At 55.5% G+C, this 16853-nt stretch overlaps 1 protein-coding gene across 4 annotated transcripts in view; it reads left to right on the top strand.

The window, feature by feature from the left end:
* The first annotated feature begins 5079 nt into the window (after window positions 1–5079).
* The window catches only part of SLC43A2 (solute carrier family 43 member 2), a 53762-nt gene continuing 41988 nt past the window's right edge, over window positions 5080–16853 (top strand). For all 4 annotated transcript variants that reach the window (XM_003912059.5, XM_031657242.1, XM_009189316.3 and 1 more), the window contains exons 1-2: window positions 5080–5177; window positions 6047–6258. In XM_003912059.5, coding sequence (XP_003912108.1) covers window positions 6099–6258 — 160 coding nt within the window. In that variant the 5' untranslated portion in view covers window positions 5080–5177; window positions 6047–6098. The remainder of the gene's footprint in view (window positions 5178–6046; window positions 6259–16853) is intronic.

Raw genomic sequence — 16853 nt, 5'->3', positions numbered from 1 at the left:
AAAAATGACTACATGAGATTCCATCTAGCACAACTATTTAAATCATTCCCCTGCTAATGGATGGTTGGGTTGTTCTGATCTGTTTTGATACAATAAACAATGACATAGCATACAACTTTTGTTCATATTTATTTATTTTTTGAGACAGAGTTTCAATCTTGTTGCCCAAGCTGAAGTGCAATGGCACAATCTCAGCTCATTGCAACCTCCGCTGGGTTCAAGTGATTCTCCTGCCTCAGCCTCCTGAGTAGCTGGGATTACAGGCACCTGACACCACGCCCAGTTAATTTTGTATTTTCAGTAGAGACGGGGTTTCTCCATGTTGGTCAGGCTGGTCTCGAACTCCCGACCTCAGCTGATCCACCCACCTCGGCCTCCCAAAGTGCTGGGATTACAGGCGTGAGCCACCGCACCCAGCCCCATATTTATTTTTACATTTGTGCAAGTTTTTCTATCGAATAGATTCCTAGAAGCAGGGTTGTTGAGTTGTAGGGTAAGGGAGTTAGACACTTCTGTACTCACTCCAAATTGTCTCCAAAAATGTTGCCTGGATTTGTATATTCTCACAAATTATGGGGGAATCCATGTCCCTACACTCAATCTGATCAGATAAAAAAGGGTATCTCATTATTCTACCTTGGTAAAAATAAAGTAACGCATGCTAAATCTTTTTTTTTTTTTTTTTTTTTTTTTGAGACGAAGTCTCTTTCTGTTGCCCAGGCTAGAGTACAAGTACAATGGCACGATCTCGGCTCACTGCAACCTCCGCCTCCCGGGTTCAAGCAATTATCCTGCCTCAGCCTCTCGAGTAGCCAGGACTACAGTTGCATGCCACCACGTCCAGCTAATTTTTTGTATTTTTAGTAGAGACGGGGTTTCGCCATGTTGGCCAGGCTGGTCTTTCTGACCTCAGAAAATCTGCCCACCTTGGCCTCCCAAAGTGCTGGGATGATAGGTGTGAGCCACTGTGCCCAGCCACTAAAGCTTCTAAAAAGTATATATAAATTTTTTTTGGCCAGGCGCGGTGGCTCACGCCCGGGAGGCTGAGGTGGGCGGATCACGAGGTCAGGAGATCGAGACCATCCTGGCGAACACGGTGAAACCCCGTCTCTACTAAAAATACAAAAAAATTAGCTGGGCATGATGGTGCGTGCCTGTAGTCCCAGCTACTCGGGAGGCTGAGGCAGGAGAATGGCGTGAACCGGGAGGTGGAGCTTGCAATGAGCCGAGATCGTGCCACTGCACTGCAGCCTGGGCGACAGAGTAAGACTCTGTCTCAAAAAAAAGAAAAAAAATTTGTTTTTGTGTTTAACCATCAACAGTTATATCTCATTACAATTTAAATTTCTATGAGTATTCTAAGGTTGAGTTTCTTTTCCGTCTTGGCTCACTGCAACCTCCGCCTCCCAGATTCAAGCTGTTCTTGTGCCTCAGCCTCCTGAGTAGCTGGGATTATAGGCACCCACCATCACGCCCAGCTAATTTTTTTACTTTTTGTAGAGATGGGGCTTCACCATGTTGGCCAGGCTGGTCTCGAACTCCTGACCTCAAGTGATCCACCCGCCTCGGCCTCCCAAAGTGCTGGGATTCCAGGTGTGAGCCACCACGCCTGGCCTCTTGCCCCTTTTCATGAGTTCATGTTTTCATTCCACAAACTCATATTGTGCACCTGCTTTGTGCTTGCTTCTCTATCAAGGGCTGGTTATACAAAGTTGAAGAAGACACCGTTCTGCCCCCAAAGAGTTCATGGTCAATTGGCGAGGAAGACAAACAGATGAATAGCTAATTATAAAACAGTGCCAGCAGTGGACAAATAAAGTGAACATTATTAATGGGGAGTGGTTAGGGAAGGCTTCCCAGAGGAGGTGCTGTCCAAAATGAGGCTCTGTCGAGAGCTAGAGGAGAACAGCAGGTGCAGAAACCACAGGCCATGTGATTGGAGCATCTGGGACCAGGCAGGTCAGATGTCCTCCAGAGACAGGGAGACGGAGGAGCCTGCGTGGGTCAAATTGGGGAACTGGAACTTTTAAATTTTGTTTGTTTATTTTTTTGAGACGGAGTCTCGCTTTGTTGCCCAGGCTGGAGTGCAGTGGCGCAATCTCTGCTCACCGCAACCTCTGTCTCCCCGGCTCAAGCAGTTCTCCTGCCTCAGCCTCCTGGCTAGCTGGAACTACAGGTGTGCACTACCACGCCCACCTAATTTTTTGTATCTTTAGTAGAGACAGGGTTTCACCATCTTGGGCAAGCTGGTATCGAACTCCTGACCTCGTGATCCACCCGCCTCAGCCTCCCAAAGTGCTAGGATTACAGGCATGAGTCACTGCACCCAGCCTGGCCATGCTGATCTTGAACTCCTGACCTCGTGATCCACCCACCTCGGCCTCCCAAAATGCTAGGATTACAGGCATGAGCCACTGCGCCTAGCCTGGCCATGCTGGTCTTGAACTCCTGACCTCGTGATCCACCCGCCTCGGCCTCCCAAAGTGCTGGGATTACAGCTGTGAGCCACTGCGCCCGGCCATTTTTGTACTTTTAGTAGAGACAGGGTTTCACCATGTTGGCCAGGCTGGTCTTTAACTTCTGACCTCAGCTTCCCAAAGTGCTGGAATTACAGGCGTGAACCACCATGCCCAGCCAGGAACTGGAACTTTATCCTGTTTTACAAATAATAGTTTCTGAAGAATTTTGGCAGAGGTCACATTTACATTTCCCTTAGTGCCCTGGGATGAGATGGGGGCTGGATTTGAGGAGCTGAAATTTGAAGGTGGCTCAACAACAGCAGTTCCGGGCCTAAGGGCACAGATGGACCGATTAGGTAAATATGTAGGAGATACAGGTGTATCAGTGCGATGGGGATGGGTTGAGGGAGAGGCAGAATCACAGCGACTGCCTAACCAATGTCTGTTGAAAGGATGGTTCTCAGCAGGGCGCTGTGAGTCACGCCTGTAATCCCCGCACTTTGGGAGGCCGAGGTGGGAGGATCACTTGAGCCCAGGACTTTGAGACCAGCCTGGGCAACAGGGCAAGACCCTATCTCTACAAAAAATACAAAAGTTAGCCAAGCGTGGTAGCACGCACCTGTGGTCCCAGCTACTTGGGAGGCTGAGGCAGGAGGATCACCTAAGCCCAGGAGGTCAAGGCTGCAGTGAGCTATGATCACGCCACCACACTCCAGCAGTCTGGGTGCCTAAGATCCTGTCTCAAAAAAAAGAAAAAGAAAGAAAGAGATGGTTCTTGGTATCTTAACTTCAGTAGACAGTAGTGTGGTTATCTGAGAGAAAATGGGGAGGACAGTTCTGGGGGATATTTGAGATGTGTTTGAGCCCTGGAGCGCCCTCAGGCTGCTCAAAGAGGAGGAAAGGGTGAAGGAAGAGATTTTTCAGATGGCAGTTGAAACCTTGTGAGTGGGAAGGGTTCACAGGGTGAGGAACGGGGTAGGTTACCAGCTGGAGCCGCCCCCCAGCAGGCTGACAGCACCAAGCCTTGTCTGGGGGAGGCTGCCCTCGCCAGGTGGCCTGGGCGGATTCTGGACAGTAGGGGCACACTCGGACTGGGGCAAGTACAGCAAGAGGCGTCTGGGGCTCCCACAGCCTTGGGGTGGTGGTGGGGTTTTATTTATTTTCATTTTTTATGTTTTTTTTTTTTTTGAGACGGAGTCTTGCTCTGTCACCCAGGTTGGAGCGCAGTGGCACAATCGGCTCACTGCAACCTCCATCTCCTGGGTTCAAGCCATTCTCCTGCCTCAGCCTCCCCAGTAGCAGGATTACAGGCGTGCACCACCACACCCAGCTAGTTTTTGCATTTCAGTAGAGACCCAGTTTCACCATGTTGGCCAGGCTGGTCTCGAACTCCTGACCTCGTGATCCACCCGCCTCGGCCTCCCAAAGTGCTAGGATCACAGGCGTGAACCACCGCGCCCGGCTATTTTTGGTTATTTTTTTATTTTGGTAGAGACGGGTCTCGCCATGCTGCCCAGGCTGGTCTCGAACTCCTAATCCTAAGTGGCCCTCCGACCTTAGCCTCCCAAACCGCTGGGATTCCAGATGAGAACACCGCGCCGCAGCCCTGGGATGCTAAGCCAGCCCCCCCGGAACGAGCTAGGGAGACCAAGCAGATTCTGGGGCAGTCAGACGGTCTTCCGAGCTCGGGCTAGTGCCTCGGATCTGGGGGACGAGGACGGGCAGCTGAGCTTTCGGAGCCCGGAGAAACATCCAGACAGGGACCCGGACCCCCTCGAACCCTCGCAGGCTTGTACGAGCCGGTGGACGTGGGTGGAACGGGGTGAAGGTGGGGGGTGGGGCTCACCGCGGGCAGGGAGCTCCCAGATGACCATCAAGGGTGAATGGTCCCCGGGGGACCGAGCAGTGCGTGAACACGGGCGGAGAAAGGTCAGTCTGATGGGGGGACCTCAGGAGACCCCATCCTAGGACGGGAAAGACCCGCCCCAAATCCCCTTGCAGGTTTCCAAGGGCCAACTTCCAGGGACCGGGCAGACGGCACCCGGTCGGTGCATCAGCAGGGGGCGCCACGGCTGGACTGGGTCCGGGATCCCAGACCCGAACACGCCGGGACGGGAACCACCGGGGCGGGGGAGCGAGGAATCAGGACCCAAAGCCCGAGGCGGCGGGGACGGCGGCGCTTCGTGGGGAGAAAGCGGGGTGGGGATTCGAGAGCGGAACCACAGCGCGGAGCCGGCGCATCTGGGCGTGGTGACCCGCGCGGAGGGGGCAGCTGGGGACGGCGGGGCGGCCGCGGGAGAGCCCAGCTGGGGGCGCTGGTGGCCCGGCGGCTTCGCGGGGGAGTCCGCGGGGGTCCGGGACGCGGAGCCGGAGCCCCAGCCTCATAGGGTCAGGGCGTTGGAGAGGTCGCGGGGCGATGTCGCCGGGGATTCCCGGCCGCGCCGTGACTCGGTCAAGTTGAAGGCGGCGGAGCCCGCAGCGCCCCGGCCCCTCCCGCCCCCCATCTCTCTTGTTTGTCTCAGAGTCCGGCCGGAACCGGCTTCTGCTCGCGGCGGGGCGGGCGGGGGGCTGGCTGCTGATTGGCCGACGCCTGTTTCCAGCCCCGCTCAGCCAATCAGCGGGCGGCAGTGTTTTCTTCTTGGGGTCGGAATAAAAGGGCTGGAATAAAAGAGGGCAGAAAAGGCGCCGGGCGGGCCCGACACACGCCGGAGGAGCCGGGTGAGCTGGAGCCGGGGGTCGCGGCCGGGGCGAGGGCGCGGGGGCAGAAGCGCCCGCCGAAGGGGCGCAGGGAGAAAACGTGGGAATAAGAGGAGAGAGACGGAGCGATGAGGGGCCTCCAGGAAAGAGATGACGAACAGATGCGGGCTGGGGATGGAGGCGCGGGGCTCCAAAGCCATGGAAACGGGCGGGTTGCCGGGGGAACGCCCGGGATGGGGGTCGCGGGCTGGCTCGCGCCGCCGGTTTGAACCGGCTTCTCGTCTCCCACGCCGGGTTCGCGTGGCCGCAGCGCCTAGCGACCTAGACGGCGGCCAATGGCGCGGCAGTTCCTGCGCCGTCCGGCCAATGAGCGCGCCGGGGCGGGCCGTTCCGTAGCTCTGGGCGCTGATCTTGTGGTTGAAGAAACCAGCTCTGGGGAAGGGTCTCGGGCGCGGGCGGGAGGGCACCTGTCAGGGTTCCTGGGAGAGGCAGCCCCCGGATCTGCCCCTGCCCACCTTACGCTGCGTTCCATGCTGGCCCCAGGCGATGTCAGTCCTGCTGCAGGCCAGGACTAGTTCCACGGCCCTCAGCATGCGTTAGCCTCTTCTTGCCTCCATGCCTCAGTTTACCTCGGAGTGAGCTGCAGGAGACGTCTCCCTGCCTGGCCAGGGCGGCTCTGTCGTAGCGGAGGGCAGCGGTACGAGCCGGCCGCGGGGTCGGGGTGGCCCAGGTCCGGGCAGAGCTGGGGTTCGCCTCCTCTGCAGCGCGCACCGGCCCCCGCGGCCGGGGAGGAGTGACAGTCCGGAGCTCTGCGGCAGCGGCCGGGGCAGCTGGGGGGCGGCCGCAGGGGCTGGGCAGGGCCGGCCGCTGACGCCGAGGTCTGTGCGCAGGTGGTGCAGAGCCGGAGTCGGAGCCCGGAGCCGCGCCGCGCCGCGCCGCACCATGGCGCCCACCCTGGCCACTGCCCATCGCCGCCGCTGGTGGATGGCCTGCACGGCGGTGCTGGAGAACCTCCTCTTCTCGGCAGTCCTCCTGGGCTGGGGCTCGCTGCTCATCATGCTCAAGTCGGAGGGCTTTTACTCTTACCTGTGTACCAAGCCAGGTGAGACAGGCGCCTGGGGCTGCGGGGGGCTCCTGGAGCCGGGGCTTTGGGAGGGGGCGGGATGGGGGTGAAGACCTCGCATGCCACAGCACTGCATTGCCCAGTGCCGCTCGGGTATCCAAAGGCCCATCTGATCCTCACCCAGCCCTGCCGGGTACTTGTCATTGCCCCTGTTTTGTGGATGAAGACATCGAGGTTCAGAGCCATCTTCTGTCTTGCGCAAGGCCACAGAGCCTGGGCCTGCCATCCACCCAGAGCCCCACCTGCTGTCCAGGGTGTTCCTTCCACCCCCTAGGAACATTGCTGGACTCCTCTCCTCTCCTCCCCGCTCCTGGAACATAGCTTGGCTGGTAGTAAACATGTTGCTCTCTGCTTGTGAGAAAGAGGAACTCCTGATTTAGGGGCGGGGGTGCAGCAGGAGAGGAAGTGGCCTTGCCTCCAGCCCAGGGAGGGTTCATCTAGAATCTAGACGTTCCTCAGGCCGTTGTGGAGTCTCCTAAGTGCTTGCTGGACACAATTTCTTGTCTATTTTTGCTGCCTTGTGATTCTCCAAAGGGCATTTCCCGACACGGGCTCTGAGGACATCTCCGTGGCTTTCCAACCCCGTGAGGATGAAGGGGAGGAGGAGAAGGGAACCTTTATGGAAGTGATGCTAGGCGTGTTCTCTCCTCTTTGCCTCGCCACTGGAATTGCTGAAGGCAGGCTGAGGATGCTTCTCTGCATGACGTCTGCACCATCCAACACGCACACACCTTCACACCTTCATACCTTGTTGGAGGATCCTGATTACTACAGGGCAGTAGGTTCAGCACCACGGGAGGGCCACAGCAGCCCCCAGCCTCTAGCTTCCTACCCTCCTTCCTAGGCAACCTTAACAGGCAATGTTTCCCTCTGTCTCCTCCTTGATCCTAACGGTAACTGATAATAGCTGAGCTCACATAATCTCTCTCACCAGTGCTCCAGTGCCCATAGATGGAGGTAGCCCAGGTTTGACTTCCTGAGTCCCCAGCAGCAGGCCTTTTCTTTCTAGAGCTCTTTGCAGGAAGAGAAAGCTTTGGACCAGCTCATGCTGGGTGTAATCCTTTGTGGAAGCCTCCCTGTTTCCCTTCTCTGATCTGCCCCGGAGATTCCTGTGTGTCCCAGTCTCTAGGGAGGGAGGCTTAGCTGGAGAGGTTCAGGGCAGGAGAAAGCAAGAGAATGCAGAGGCCGCGGGGAGATGACAGAAAGTATATCATTAATAACTAACCTTTAGCCTTTAGCCACTCAGAAATATTTCCTAACAGCCTAAGGGTTCTTGGCAGGCCTTTCCCCACATCAGCAAGAAATCTTGGGAGTTGGGAAGAGTCAGACCTTGTTCCCTGAACAAGCTTTCTGCTTTGCCCAAGAGATGTTAGGAGATTAATGCCAGTCCCAGAAAGGCACAGGTTGGAGTGTTTGCTGCTGCTTCTCCTTTCCTTTCCTCCCTTAGAGATTGTGACCCTCCCTGCTTCCCTCTCTTGTGGGCTCTTTCAGGCTGGACACAGGGTTTAAAAAAAAAAAAAAAAAAAGCAGAAAAAAAAGTCATCATCCCCAGATAAAGCTTTTTTTTTTTTTTTTTTTTTTTGAGTGGAGTCTCGCTCTGTCATCCAGGCTGGAGTGCAGTGGCACAATCTTGGCTCACTGCAAGCTCTGCCTCCCAGGTTCACGCCATTCTCCTGTCTCAGCCTCCTGAGTAGCTGGGACTACAGGTGCCCGCCACCTCACCCGGCTAATTTTTTTTGTATTTTTAGTAGAGACGGGGTTTCACCGTGTTTGCCAGGATGGTCCTTGATCTCTTGACCTCGTGATCCACCCGCCTCAGCCTCCCAAAGTGCTGGGATTACAGGCTTGAGCCACCACACCTGGCCTCAGAGAAAGCTTTTAGTGTCTCACCCAGACCAGAGAACTGTTGTGGGCAGGTGTTTTTTTTTTTTTTTTCCACCCACCATGGTGTCGGGAAGGTCAGATTCTAGGAGGTTTTTTTTTTTTTTTTTTTCCTGGAGCTGTCCCACCCAGTTTAATTGATAGTATGGTTTTGGCAGAGTTGGGTCTGGTCCCTTCATTCCTGCCTCAACCTTGGCTTCTTCCTCTGTCTAAGTGGGAGGAGTCTCAGAGACTGTGCCAGTGTGGTGCTGAGTTGGTGTTTTAAGCCCTGGGCAGACTTGACAAGTTGCTCCTCTAAACCAAAGTGAAGGTGAAGGGTCAGGATTGTGGGTTGAACATCAACTTCTTATCCGTGCTTTTGCTCCTGCTTCTAATTTTGGTTTTTCTGATTATCTGGCAAACCTGCTGAGCCCGCGTCCCGGGCGGGAAGCCTGCTGATTGCACACAGCTTATCTCTCTGGCCGCACTGCTCCTTGATTCTTGGAGTCCGCATAACCAGTTTTCTTTCAGGCCAGAAATCTCCACACGCTGCTTGTCTGGGAGTGCCTGGTGAAGTTAGAGATTGAAGGTTTTGACGGTCCTGATATTTTCTTTTTTTTTTTTTTTTTTTGGGCCCCGGAGTCTGGCTCTGTCGCCCAGGCTGGAGTCACGGTGGCGGATCTCAGCTCACTGCAACTCCGCCTCGAGGGTTCACGCCATTCTCCTGCCTCAGCCTCCCGAGTAGCTGGGACCATAGAGGCATCGCCACTTCGCCCGGCCCCTAGTTTTTGTATTTTTAGTAGGGGCGGGGTTTCACCGTGTTAGCCAGGATGGTCTCGATCTCCTGACCTCGTGATCCGCCCGTCTCGGTCTGATATTTTCAAACTTGGTGCGTGGCTGAATTGCAGAGAAGCAGTGAGGCCATTTTTTGAATGTGTTGAATTAGACTTGTGAAAGGCTGAGCCGTGTCAGGCTGATGAGATGCAAATTTGTCAGCTTCGTGTCGCTCTAGGACGATGCTTTGGTTTGTTCTCTAAAGAAAATTTGCCTGAACCTGTTGAAAGATTCTTAGAACTCTTTCTCAGGACTCCAGCCAGAATCTGGCCACAGACGTGGTGTTGGGTTCCAGCCTGGGGAGGTGGCAGAGGGAAGGAAACGGCTCATTTCTCGGCTGCCCCTCAGCTTGTTCTTCCTTGCCCGCTGGGAGGGGTGGCAGGCTGGATTTGGGGACCTGGGTGCAGGAAGTTGGTGACGGGTTTTGCACAATATCCTCCAGGTGTTGGCTGCTGGATGCCTCCCTCGTCCCCCTGGTGAGGGCAGGAGACCAATTGGGTGTTCAGTCCGAGAAGCACGGGGCTTCCCAGAGCTGTGTCCTCTTGGCCTCTGGGATGGCAGTGTGACCGCCCACGCCTGGGCTCTTTCTTCATTTTCTCTGTTATCCAGTAGCCCCCACTTCAACAGGGTCAGGGTCAGCTTGGGGGGCTGCAGCTACCTGTGGATGGTTTTCTTTATTTGAGACAGGGTCTTGCTCTGTTGCCCAAGCCGGAATGTAGTGGTACGATCACAGCTCACTGCAGCCTTAACTCCTGGGCTCAAGCAATCCTCCCACCTCAGCCTCCTGAGTAGTTGGGACTACAAGTGTGCGCCACCCTACTCAGCTAATTTTTGTATTTTTTTGTAGAGACAGGGTCTCGCCATGTTGCCTAGGCTGATCTCAAACTCCCGGGCTCAAGCGATCCTCCTGCCTCAGCCTTCCAAAGTGCTGGGCCTACATGCGTGAGCCATCATACCCAGTTAGATTTTTGTTTTTGTTTCTGGGACTACAGGTGCCCGCCACCATGCCCAGCTAATTTTTGTATTTTTAGTGGAGATGGGGTTTCACCATGTTGACCAGGCTGGTCTCGGACTCCTGACCTCAGGTGATCCACTCACCTCGGCCTCCCAAAGTGCTGGGATGACAGGTGTGAACCACCACGCCCAGCCCTGGTTATTTATTTATTTATTTATTATTATATTTTTGAGACAGAATCTCACTCTGTTGCCAGGCTGGAGTGCAGTGGCGTGATCTTGGCTCACTCCAACCTCTGCCTCACAGTTTTAAGCAATTCTCCTGTCTCAGCCTCCCAAGTAGCTGGGACTACAGGTGACTGCCACCACACCTGGCTAATTTTTGTATTTTTTCGTAGAGATATGGTTTTACTATATTGGTCAGGCTGTTCTCGAACTCCTGACCTCAGGTGATCCACCCGCCTTGGCCTCCCAGAGCGCTCGGATTACAGGTGTGAGCCACTGTGCCTGGTCAAATTTTTTGTAGAGATAAGTATTTCACCATGTTGCTCAGGCTGGTCTCAAAACTCCTGGGCTCAAGTGACCTGCCGACCTCAGCCTCCCAAAGTGCTGGGACTACAGGTGTGAGCCACCATACCCAGTTAATTTTTAAATGTTTTGTAGAGATGGGGGTTTCACCATGTTGCCCAGGCTAGTCTTAAACTCCTGGGCTCAGTCGATCCATCCGCCTCGGGCTCCCACATTGCTGGGATTATAGGCGTGAGCCACTGCTCCGGGCCTACATGTGCATAGTTAATCCCCTCTTTCTTGTAACCTAAACATTCAGTAAACATTGACGAAGGTGCGGTGCTGGGGATTCAGAGCAAACAAGTCATCACACGCACACCTGTGTAACCTGTGTAATTCCAGGTGGTAGCCGGGCCGCCAAGAAAGAGCCAGAATAGCTGCGGAGATCTGGCTCCTAGTGGGTGGAAGGGCCTCTCTGGGGTTCAGGCTGAAGCCTGGAGGTTGAAGAGGGGTGAGTCAGGAGAGGAGGGTACACCCTGGAGGAGAGGAGAGAAGTGGGAAGGGGCCGGGCCTGCAGGGCCTGGGAGTCCATTTGGGGAAAGTGAATTTTATTCCTAAGGCAGGAGGAAGTCAGGGAGGTAGAGGAGGGCGACGATCCAGTTCCCCTGTTAGAGCCTCGTGTGAATCGTTGAGGGCTTGCCCCATGCTGGGTATGTTTGGATGGCATAGAAACCAGAAGTCGTCACGGCCTCTGCCCGAGGAAGTCACTCACGGTCTGACCATGGGCACGAAGGCTGACCCCAGTTGTATGCCCCTGACTGCTGCAGTTGCTCCGCCTGTGGTGGTGGGAGAGAGCCTCTCACCCTCGCTGTGAGCTCACCCTGGCATACAGGTTGCTGCGAGGGCAGAGGGGCTGCCGCCCACCTTGGGGAAGCAGGGCCAGGCTTGGTCCCCATGGGCTGAGTGAAGCTGCAGATGTGGACAGGAGACTTCTCTGCCGCCTCGAGGACCTCTTTTTTCTTGGGGGACGGGGAGTGGGGGATGGAGTTTTACTCTTGTCGCCAGGCTGGAGTGCAGTGGCGCAGTCCCAGCTCACTGCAACCTCTGCCTCTCGGCAGAATTAAAGCAATTCTCCTGCCTCAGCCTCCCAAGTAGCTGGGATTACAGGTGCCTGCCACCATGCCCGGCTAGTTTTTTGTATTTGTATTTCATTTTATTATTTTTTTTTGAGATAGAGTCTCACTCTGTCACCCAGGCTGGAGGGCAATGGCGTGATCTCAGCTCATCAAAACCTCCATCTCCCAGGTTCAAGTGATTCTCCTGCCTCAGCCTCCCAAATAGCTGGGATTACAGGCACCCACCACCACGCCTGGATAATTTTTGTATTTTTAGTAGAGACGGGGTTTCACCATGTTGGCCAGGCTGGTCTCGAACTCCTGACCTCAGGTGATCCGCCCGCCTCGGCCTCCCAAAGTGCTGGGATTACAGGCGTGAGCCACCGCACCCACTGGATAGCTTTCTTAAATCCAACCTTTCACGTTTATTGCTGTAAATGTGACTTTTGGCCGGGCGCGGTGGCTCAAGCCTGTAATCCCAGCACTTTGGGAGGCCGAGGCGGGCGGATCACGAGGTCAGGAGATCGAGACCATCCTGGCTAACATGGTGAAACCCCGTCTCTACTAAAAATACAAAAAACTAGCCGGGCGTGGTGGCGGGCGCCTGTAGTCCCAGCTACTCGGAGGCTGAGGCAGGAGAATGGCCTGAACCTGGGAGGCGGAGCTTGCAGTGAGCCGAGATCGCGCCACTGCACTCCAGCCTGGGTGACACAGCGCGAGACTCCGTCTCAAAAAAAAAAAAAAAAAAAATGTGACTTTTAAACTTTTCCCCCAGTTTATTTGGAATTTTAAAAATTCCATAGCAATGGGTAAGAAGGTTTAAAGGCTGGAGCCGGCAGCCTCAGGATGCGTCTCAGAGAAGAGCTGGCGGCCTTGGCTCTTCCCGCCGCCCCAGCCTCCCTCCATGGTTCGTGACCTCATTTCCCTCACAGACATCCGCTGGCCACCCCTGGCTTCTGGTGTCCGCGAAGATCCATCCAGCTTAGGCTGGCTCTCAGGGACCTCGTGGGAGAGTCTTAGTTCCGTTCTCACCAAGCGATACTCAGGGCCTCCTAGTGTTGCCGACACCAGGGGCAGCCTTTTCCTGGCTCTGTTCTCTCAGCATTTCCTCCCTGGGATAGGAGCCTCTAACCCAGGCAGACCAGCCTCGGCATAGCTCGAAGGGTAAGAGCGGGAGCTTCGGGGTCTGACAGCCTGGAGTCATGAGACCTTCGGCAAGTGACTTCCCCGCTCTGAGCATCCCTCAGGGACACTGTCACAGTATCCTCGTGGGGAATATGGGGTGGGTGTGGGCACATCCACTGAGCGTGGCAGCTGGCACACACTGGCACTGTGCACATGGCAGCCGCTGCTGGGCCCACTGCTCGGGGGCCAGGCTCTGGTCAGCCCAGGACGGCCTCTGCCTGTCCGTGCCCTCCTGTCTGTTGTTTGCTGTGTCTGAACTGACCTCTCACCTATATCTCCCCTGCCAGACTGAGGACTGAGATGCTGCTTCCTGTTGCCGGATAGACTAAGGATTTAAGAGCCGGGAGTCCTGGGCAGGGGCCATCGGTGGGCTGTCCAGGGGCCCGCACCCTGGAGCGGGGGGCTCAGAAAGCAGCCAGTCAGGGAAGGGGGAAGCTCAGGAATTTAGAGGGAACCTCAAGCCAGGTACTCCTTGGCCCCCTCAAGCATCATCTTGGAGGCCCCCTCCCTTTGTCTCCTGGGGTATGGGGAGACTCCTATTTGACTTGGGGGAGCCTGAGAGAGCCACAGCACCCTCTTTTCTCCCTGATTCCTCTGTGAAGATCTTGTGCGTCTTCTGTGAGCGGGGCTGAACAGGGTTCCTCCGCCCTGGCCCTGGGTCTCCTCCTAAGCAGCCCTATTCCTGTTCTGGGCACTCACTGGCCACACCAACTCTTGCCTGTCTTCTCTGTCCGGCCTGGGCTGGGCCACTTCTGGCCGCCCCTGAGGAGGCGTCCGTTTCACAAACAGGTGCAGGTGAGGAGCAGAGCAGGCTGGCCGGGAATGAGCAGAGCAGGCTGGCCCAGGGTCAAGCTCTAGGCTGGGAGCAGAGGACCACCCCACGCCTTGGCACTTCCTGGGCGCTTAATCTGTTTGTCTCTCTCCTGGCCCACAGTGGCCCAGGTGGGAGCAGAGGGAGGGGAACAGCCTGGGTGTGTCTGTGTTTGGGCATCTGCTGGAGCGGTGACGGTGACGGTGGTGCTGCTGTTTACTGTCAACAGAGCTTCTGGGCTCACCAAGGGCTTCGTTCCCTCCAGCAGCAGGGAGACGCTCCCCAAGCAGAAGGGGAAGCTGCTCACCTGCCCCGCCCCAGGCGCATCTGTTGCTGGACAGGACTGCCTGGAGGCAAGCGGCCGGGCAGAGAGCCTGGTGGCCCCAGCGGCAGGGATTTGTTTAAGGGGAGAAGGCTGGTGGTCTAGAGTGCAAGGTCCTTGCCCCTGTGTGTCGTGGCTGCAGGGTAAAAGATGGGAAGGACAGATACCGTTGCCTCTCCCCTGACCTTGCCTCTCCCCCATGTAGTTAAAGGGGTGACCAGATCTCTAATCAATTTAAGACTTTTTGGTTGTTGTTTGTTTGTTTGGAGACAGAGTCTCACTCTGTGGCCCAGGCTGGAGTGCAGTGGCACGATCTCGGCTCACCGCAACCTCCGCCTCCTGGGTTCAAGCGATTCTCCTGCCTCAGCCTCCCGAGTACCTGAGATTACAGGCGCCCACCACCACGCCCGGCTAATTTTTGTATTTTTAGTAGAGACGGGGTTTCACCGTGTTGGCCAGGCTGGTCTCAAACTCCTGACCTCAGGTGAGCCACACGTCTTAGCCTCCCAAAGGGCTGGGGTTACAGACTGAGCCACTGCGCCTGGCCTGATTCTGTTTTTTTGTTTGTTTGTTGTTGTTGTTGTTGTTGTTTTGAGACAGAGTCTCACTCTTTTGCCCAGGCTGGAGTGCAATGGTGTGATCTTGGCTCACTGCAACCTCTGTCCCCCAGGTTCAATGATTCTCTTGCCTCAGCCTCCTGAGTAGCTGGGATGACAGGTGAGCACCACCACGCCCGGCTAATTTTTGTATTTTTAGTAGAGACGGGGCTTCACCATGTTGGCCAGGCTGGTGTTGAAGTCCTGACCTCAGGTGATCCACCCGCCTCTGCCTCCCAAAGTGTTGGGATTACAGACGTGAGCCCCCACACCTGGCCCTGTTGTTTCTATTCATTCCGTAAACAGCTATTGTAGGCCAAGACCTGGGTGAGATACTGGGGACACAGAAGTGACCACAATGCAGACCCTGCCTCTCAGGGCTCACAGCCTAGTGGGGGATTAGACGTGTCTTTGCGCTTCCACACACGCTTTCGGGACTGTGCTCCCCGTGTGCAACCACTGTGTCCGGCTGTGTGCCAGCTGGTCATGCCCTGATTCCCATCCGGAGCCTCCGGTGGCAGCCATGATCATCATAGCCACGAGAACAGCAGCAACTGGCAGCGATTCGCTATTGAGTGCTTTCTATGCCTGGGTGAGCTCCAGAAAGTTTTCTGGATTTTCTCATTGATCTTCCCCCAAACTCTAGGAGGTGGATCTTATTATTCTAGGATGTCCATTTTATAGACAAGGAAACTGAGCTAGAGCAAGCTGATGCAGGTAGAAAGTGGAGGAACCAAAACAGGAAGCTCGAAGCCAGATTCCAGTTCCACGCTCTTCATCCACACGGCCCCGGCGAGCCTCCCTGGTCACACGTTGGCATGAGGCATGATTCCACCCGTGTGCATCCTTTCCAGTGACCTTGGAGGAGCCCCGAGAGGCCTGAGCAAGCCTTTGCAAACCTCAGCTCTACAGCCCTGGCGCCAGAGGGCTGCAACTGGAAGGCAGGCAGTTATCGGAAGAAAAGCGTTTCCTTGACTCTCCCAGTGTGACCTCACGTCTAATCAAAGTCGGCTCCTGTTTTCTGCAGGATTAGTCAGCATCTCTTAACTAGCAGTCCCGGCCAGGAGAGCTCCTCAGCCACGTTCCCAGCCCGTCCTCCACCCTCCCGTCTTCAGCTGCCACAGCACTTTTCTCTGCCTTTTTGTGTTGTTTTGGTGCTGGGTGGACTTTGGAGGGGGCCATTAAGGGCTGGGTGTGGCAGACACACCAGACGCAGCACCCAGTGAGGTCACGGGATGGCATCACAATGACCCCGGCAAGGAAAATAAGAAAGGTGCATCTCGGCCGGGCACGGCAGCTCACACCTGTAATCCCAGCACTTTGGGAGGCAGAGGTGGGGGGATCACCTGAGGTCAGGAGTTTGAGACCAGCCTGGGCAACATGGTGAAACCCCGTCTCTACTAAAAATACAAAAATTAGCCAGGTGTGGTGGCATGTGCCTGTAATCTCAGCTACTCGGGAGGCTGAGGCAGGAGAATTGCTTGAACCCAGGAGGCGGAGCTTGCAGTGAGCCGAGATCATGCTACTACACTCCAGCCTGGGCAACAGAGTGAGACTCTGTCTCAAAAAAAAAAAAAAAAAAAAGAGGCTGGGCACGATGGTTCACGCCTGTAATCCCAGCACTTTGGGAGGCCGAGGCAGGCAGATCACGAGGTCAGGAGATCGAGACCATCCTGGCTAACACTGTGAAACCCCATCTCTACTAAAAATACAAAAAAATTAGCTGGGCGTGGTGTCGGGCGCCTGTAGTCCCAGCTACTCGGGAGGCTGAGGCAAGAGAATTGCTTGAACCCAGGAGGTGGAGGTTGCAGTGAGCCAAGGTCATGCTACTACACTCCAGCCTGGGCAACAGAGTGAGACTCCGTCTCAAAATAAAAAGAAAAGACAAAAAAAGAAAGCCAAAGAAAATATCAAGGGGAGAAAGTGAGAAAGTGGCATCCGTCCCACGTTTGAGAAGGCAGCTGGACTTCCCATCGAAGGAGGCGCCCTGGTCTCCGCACACTGACAGACGAGAACTAGGCTATTGGGGTGAGGCCGGTGCTTCTCCTTCCCACGTGGTCTGGGGTCTGCCTCCATGCTGGCTTCAGTCTGTCCCCGTGGACACAGCTGCCGTGAGCCGGTTCTCACCAGCCTGGGGCCGCACAGCCAGGGCGGGACCCTGAGGTCTGCTGTTCTGGGGTGGTGGATGGGACTCTCAGCCTGGGCTTCGTTGCTCTTCAAGGGACACGTGAAGCTCCTGAAACTGTGGATAAACTTTGGTGTGCATTTTCTGGGGAGGTCTTTATTGGATTCTTAAAAGGGTCCACAAAAGTTACCCCTCAAAAGTTAAGAACCTGTTTTCACTCCAGGGGACTTGAGCCAAATGGCCATCCAAGCCCGCTGTGGGGTAG

The sequence above is a fragment of the Papio anubis genome, chromosome 17 (genome assembly GCF_008728515.1).
Source record: "Papio anubis isolate 15944 chromosome 17, Panubis1.0, whole genome shotgun sequence".
Classification (NCBI taxonomy): domain Eukaryota; kingdom Metazoa; phylum Chordata; class Mammalia; order Primates; family Cercopithecidae; genus Papio; species Papio anubis.
The sequence above is the reverse complement of the archived record's forward strand: the minus strand, read 5'-3'. Positions and strand labels throughout refer to the sequence as shown.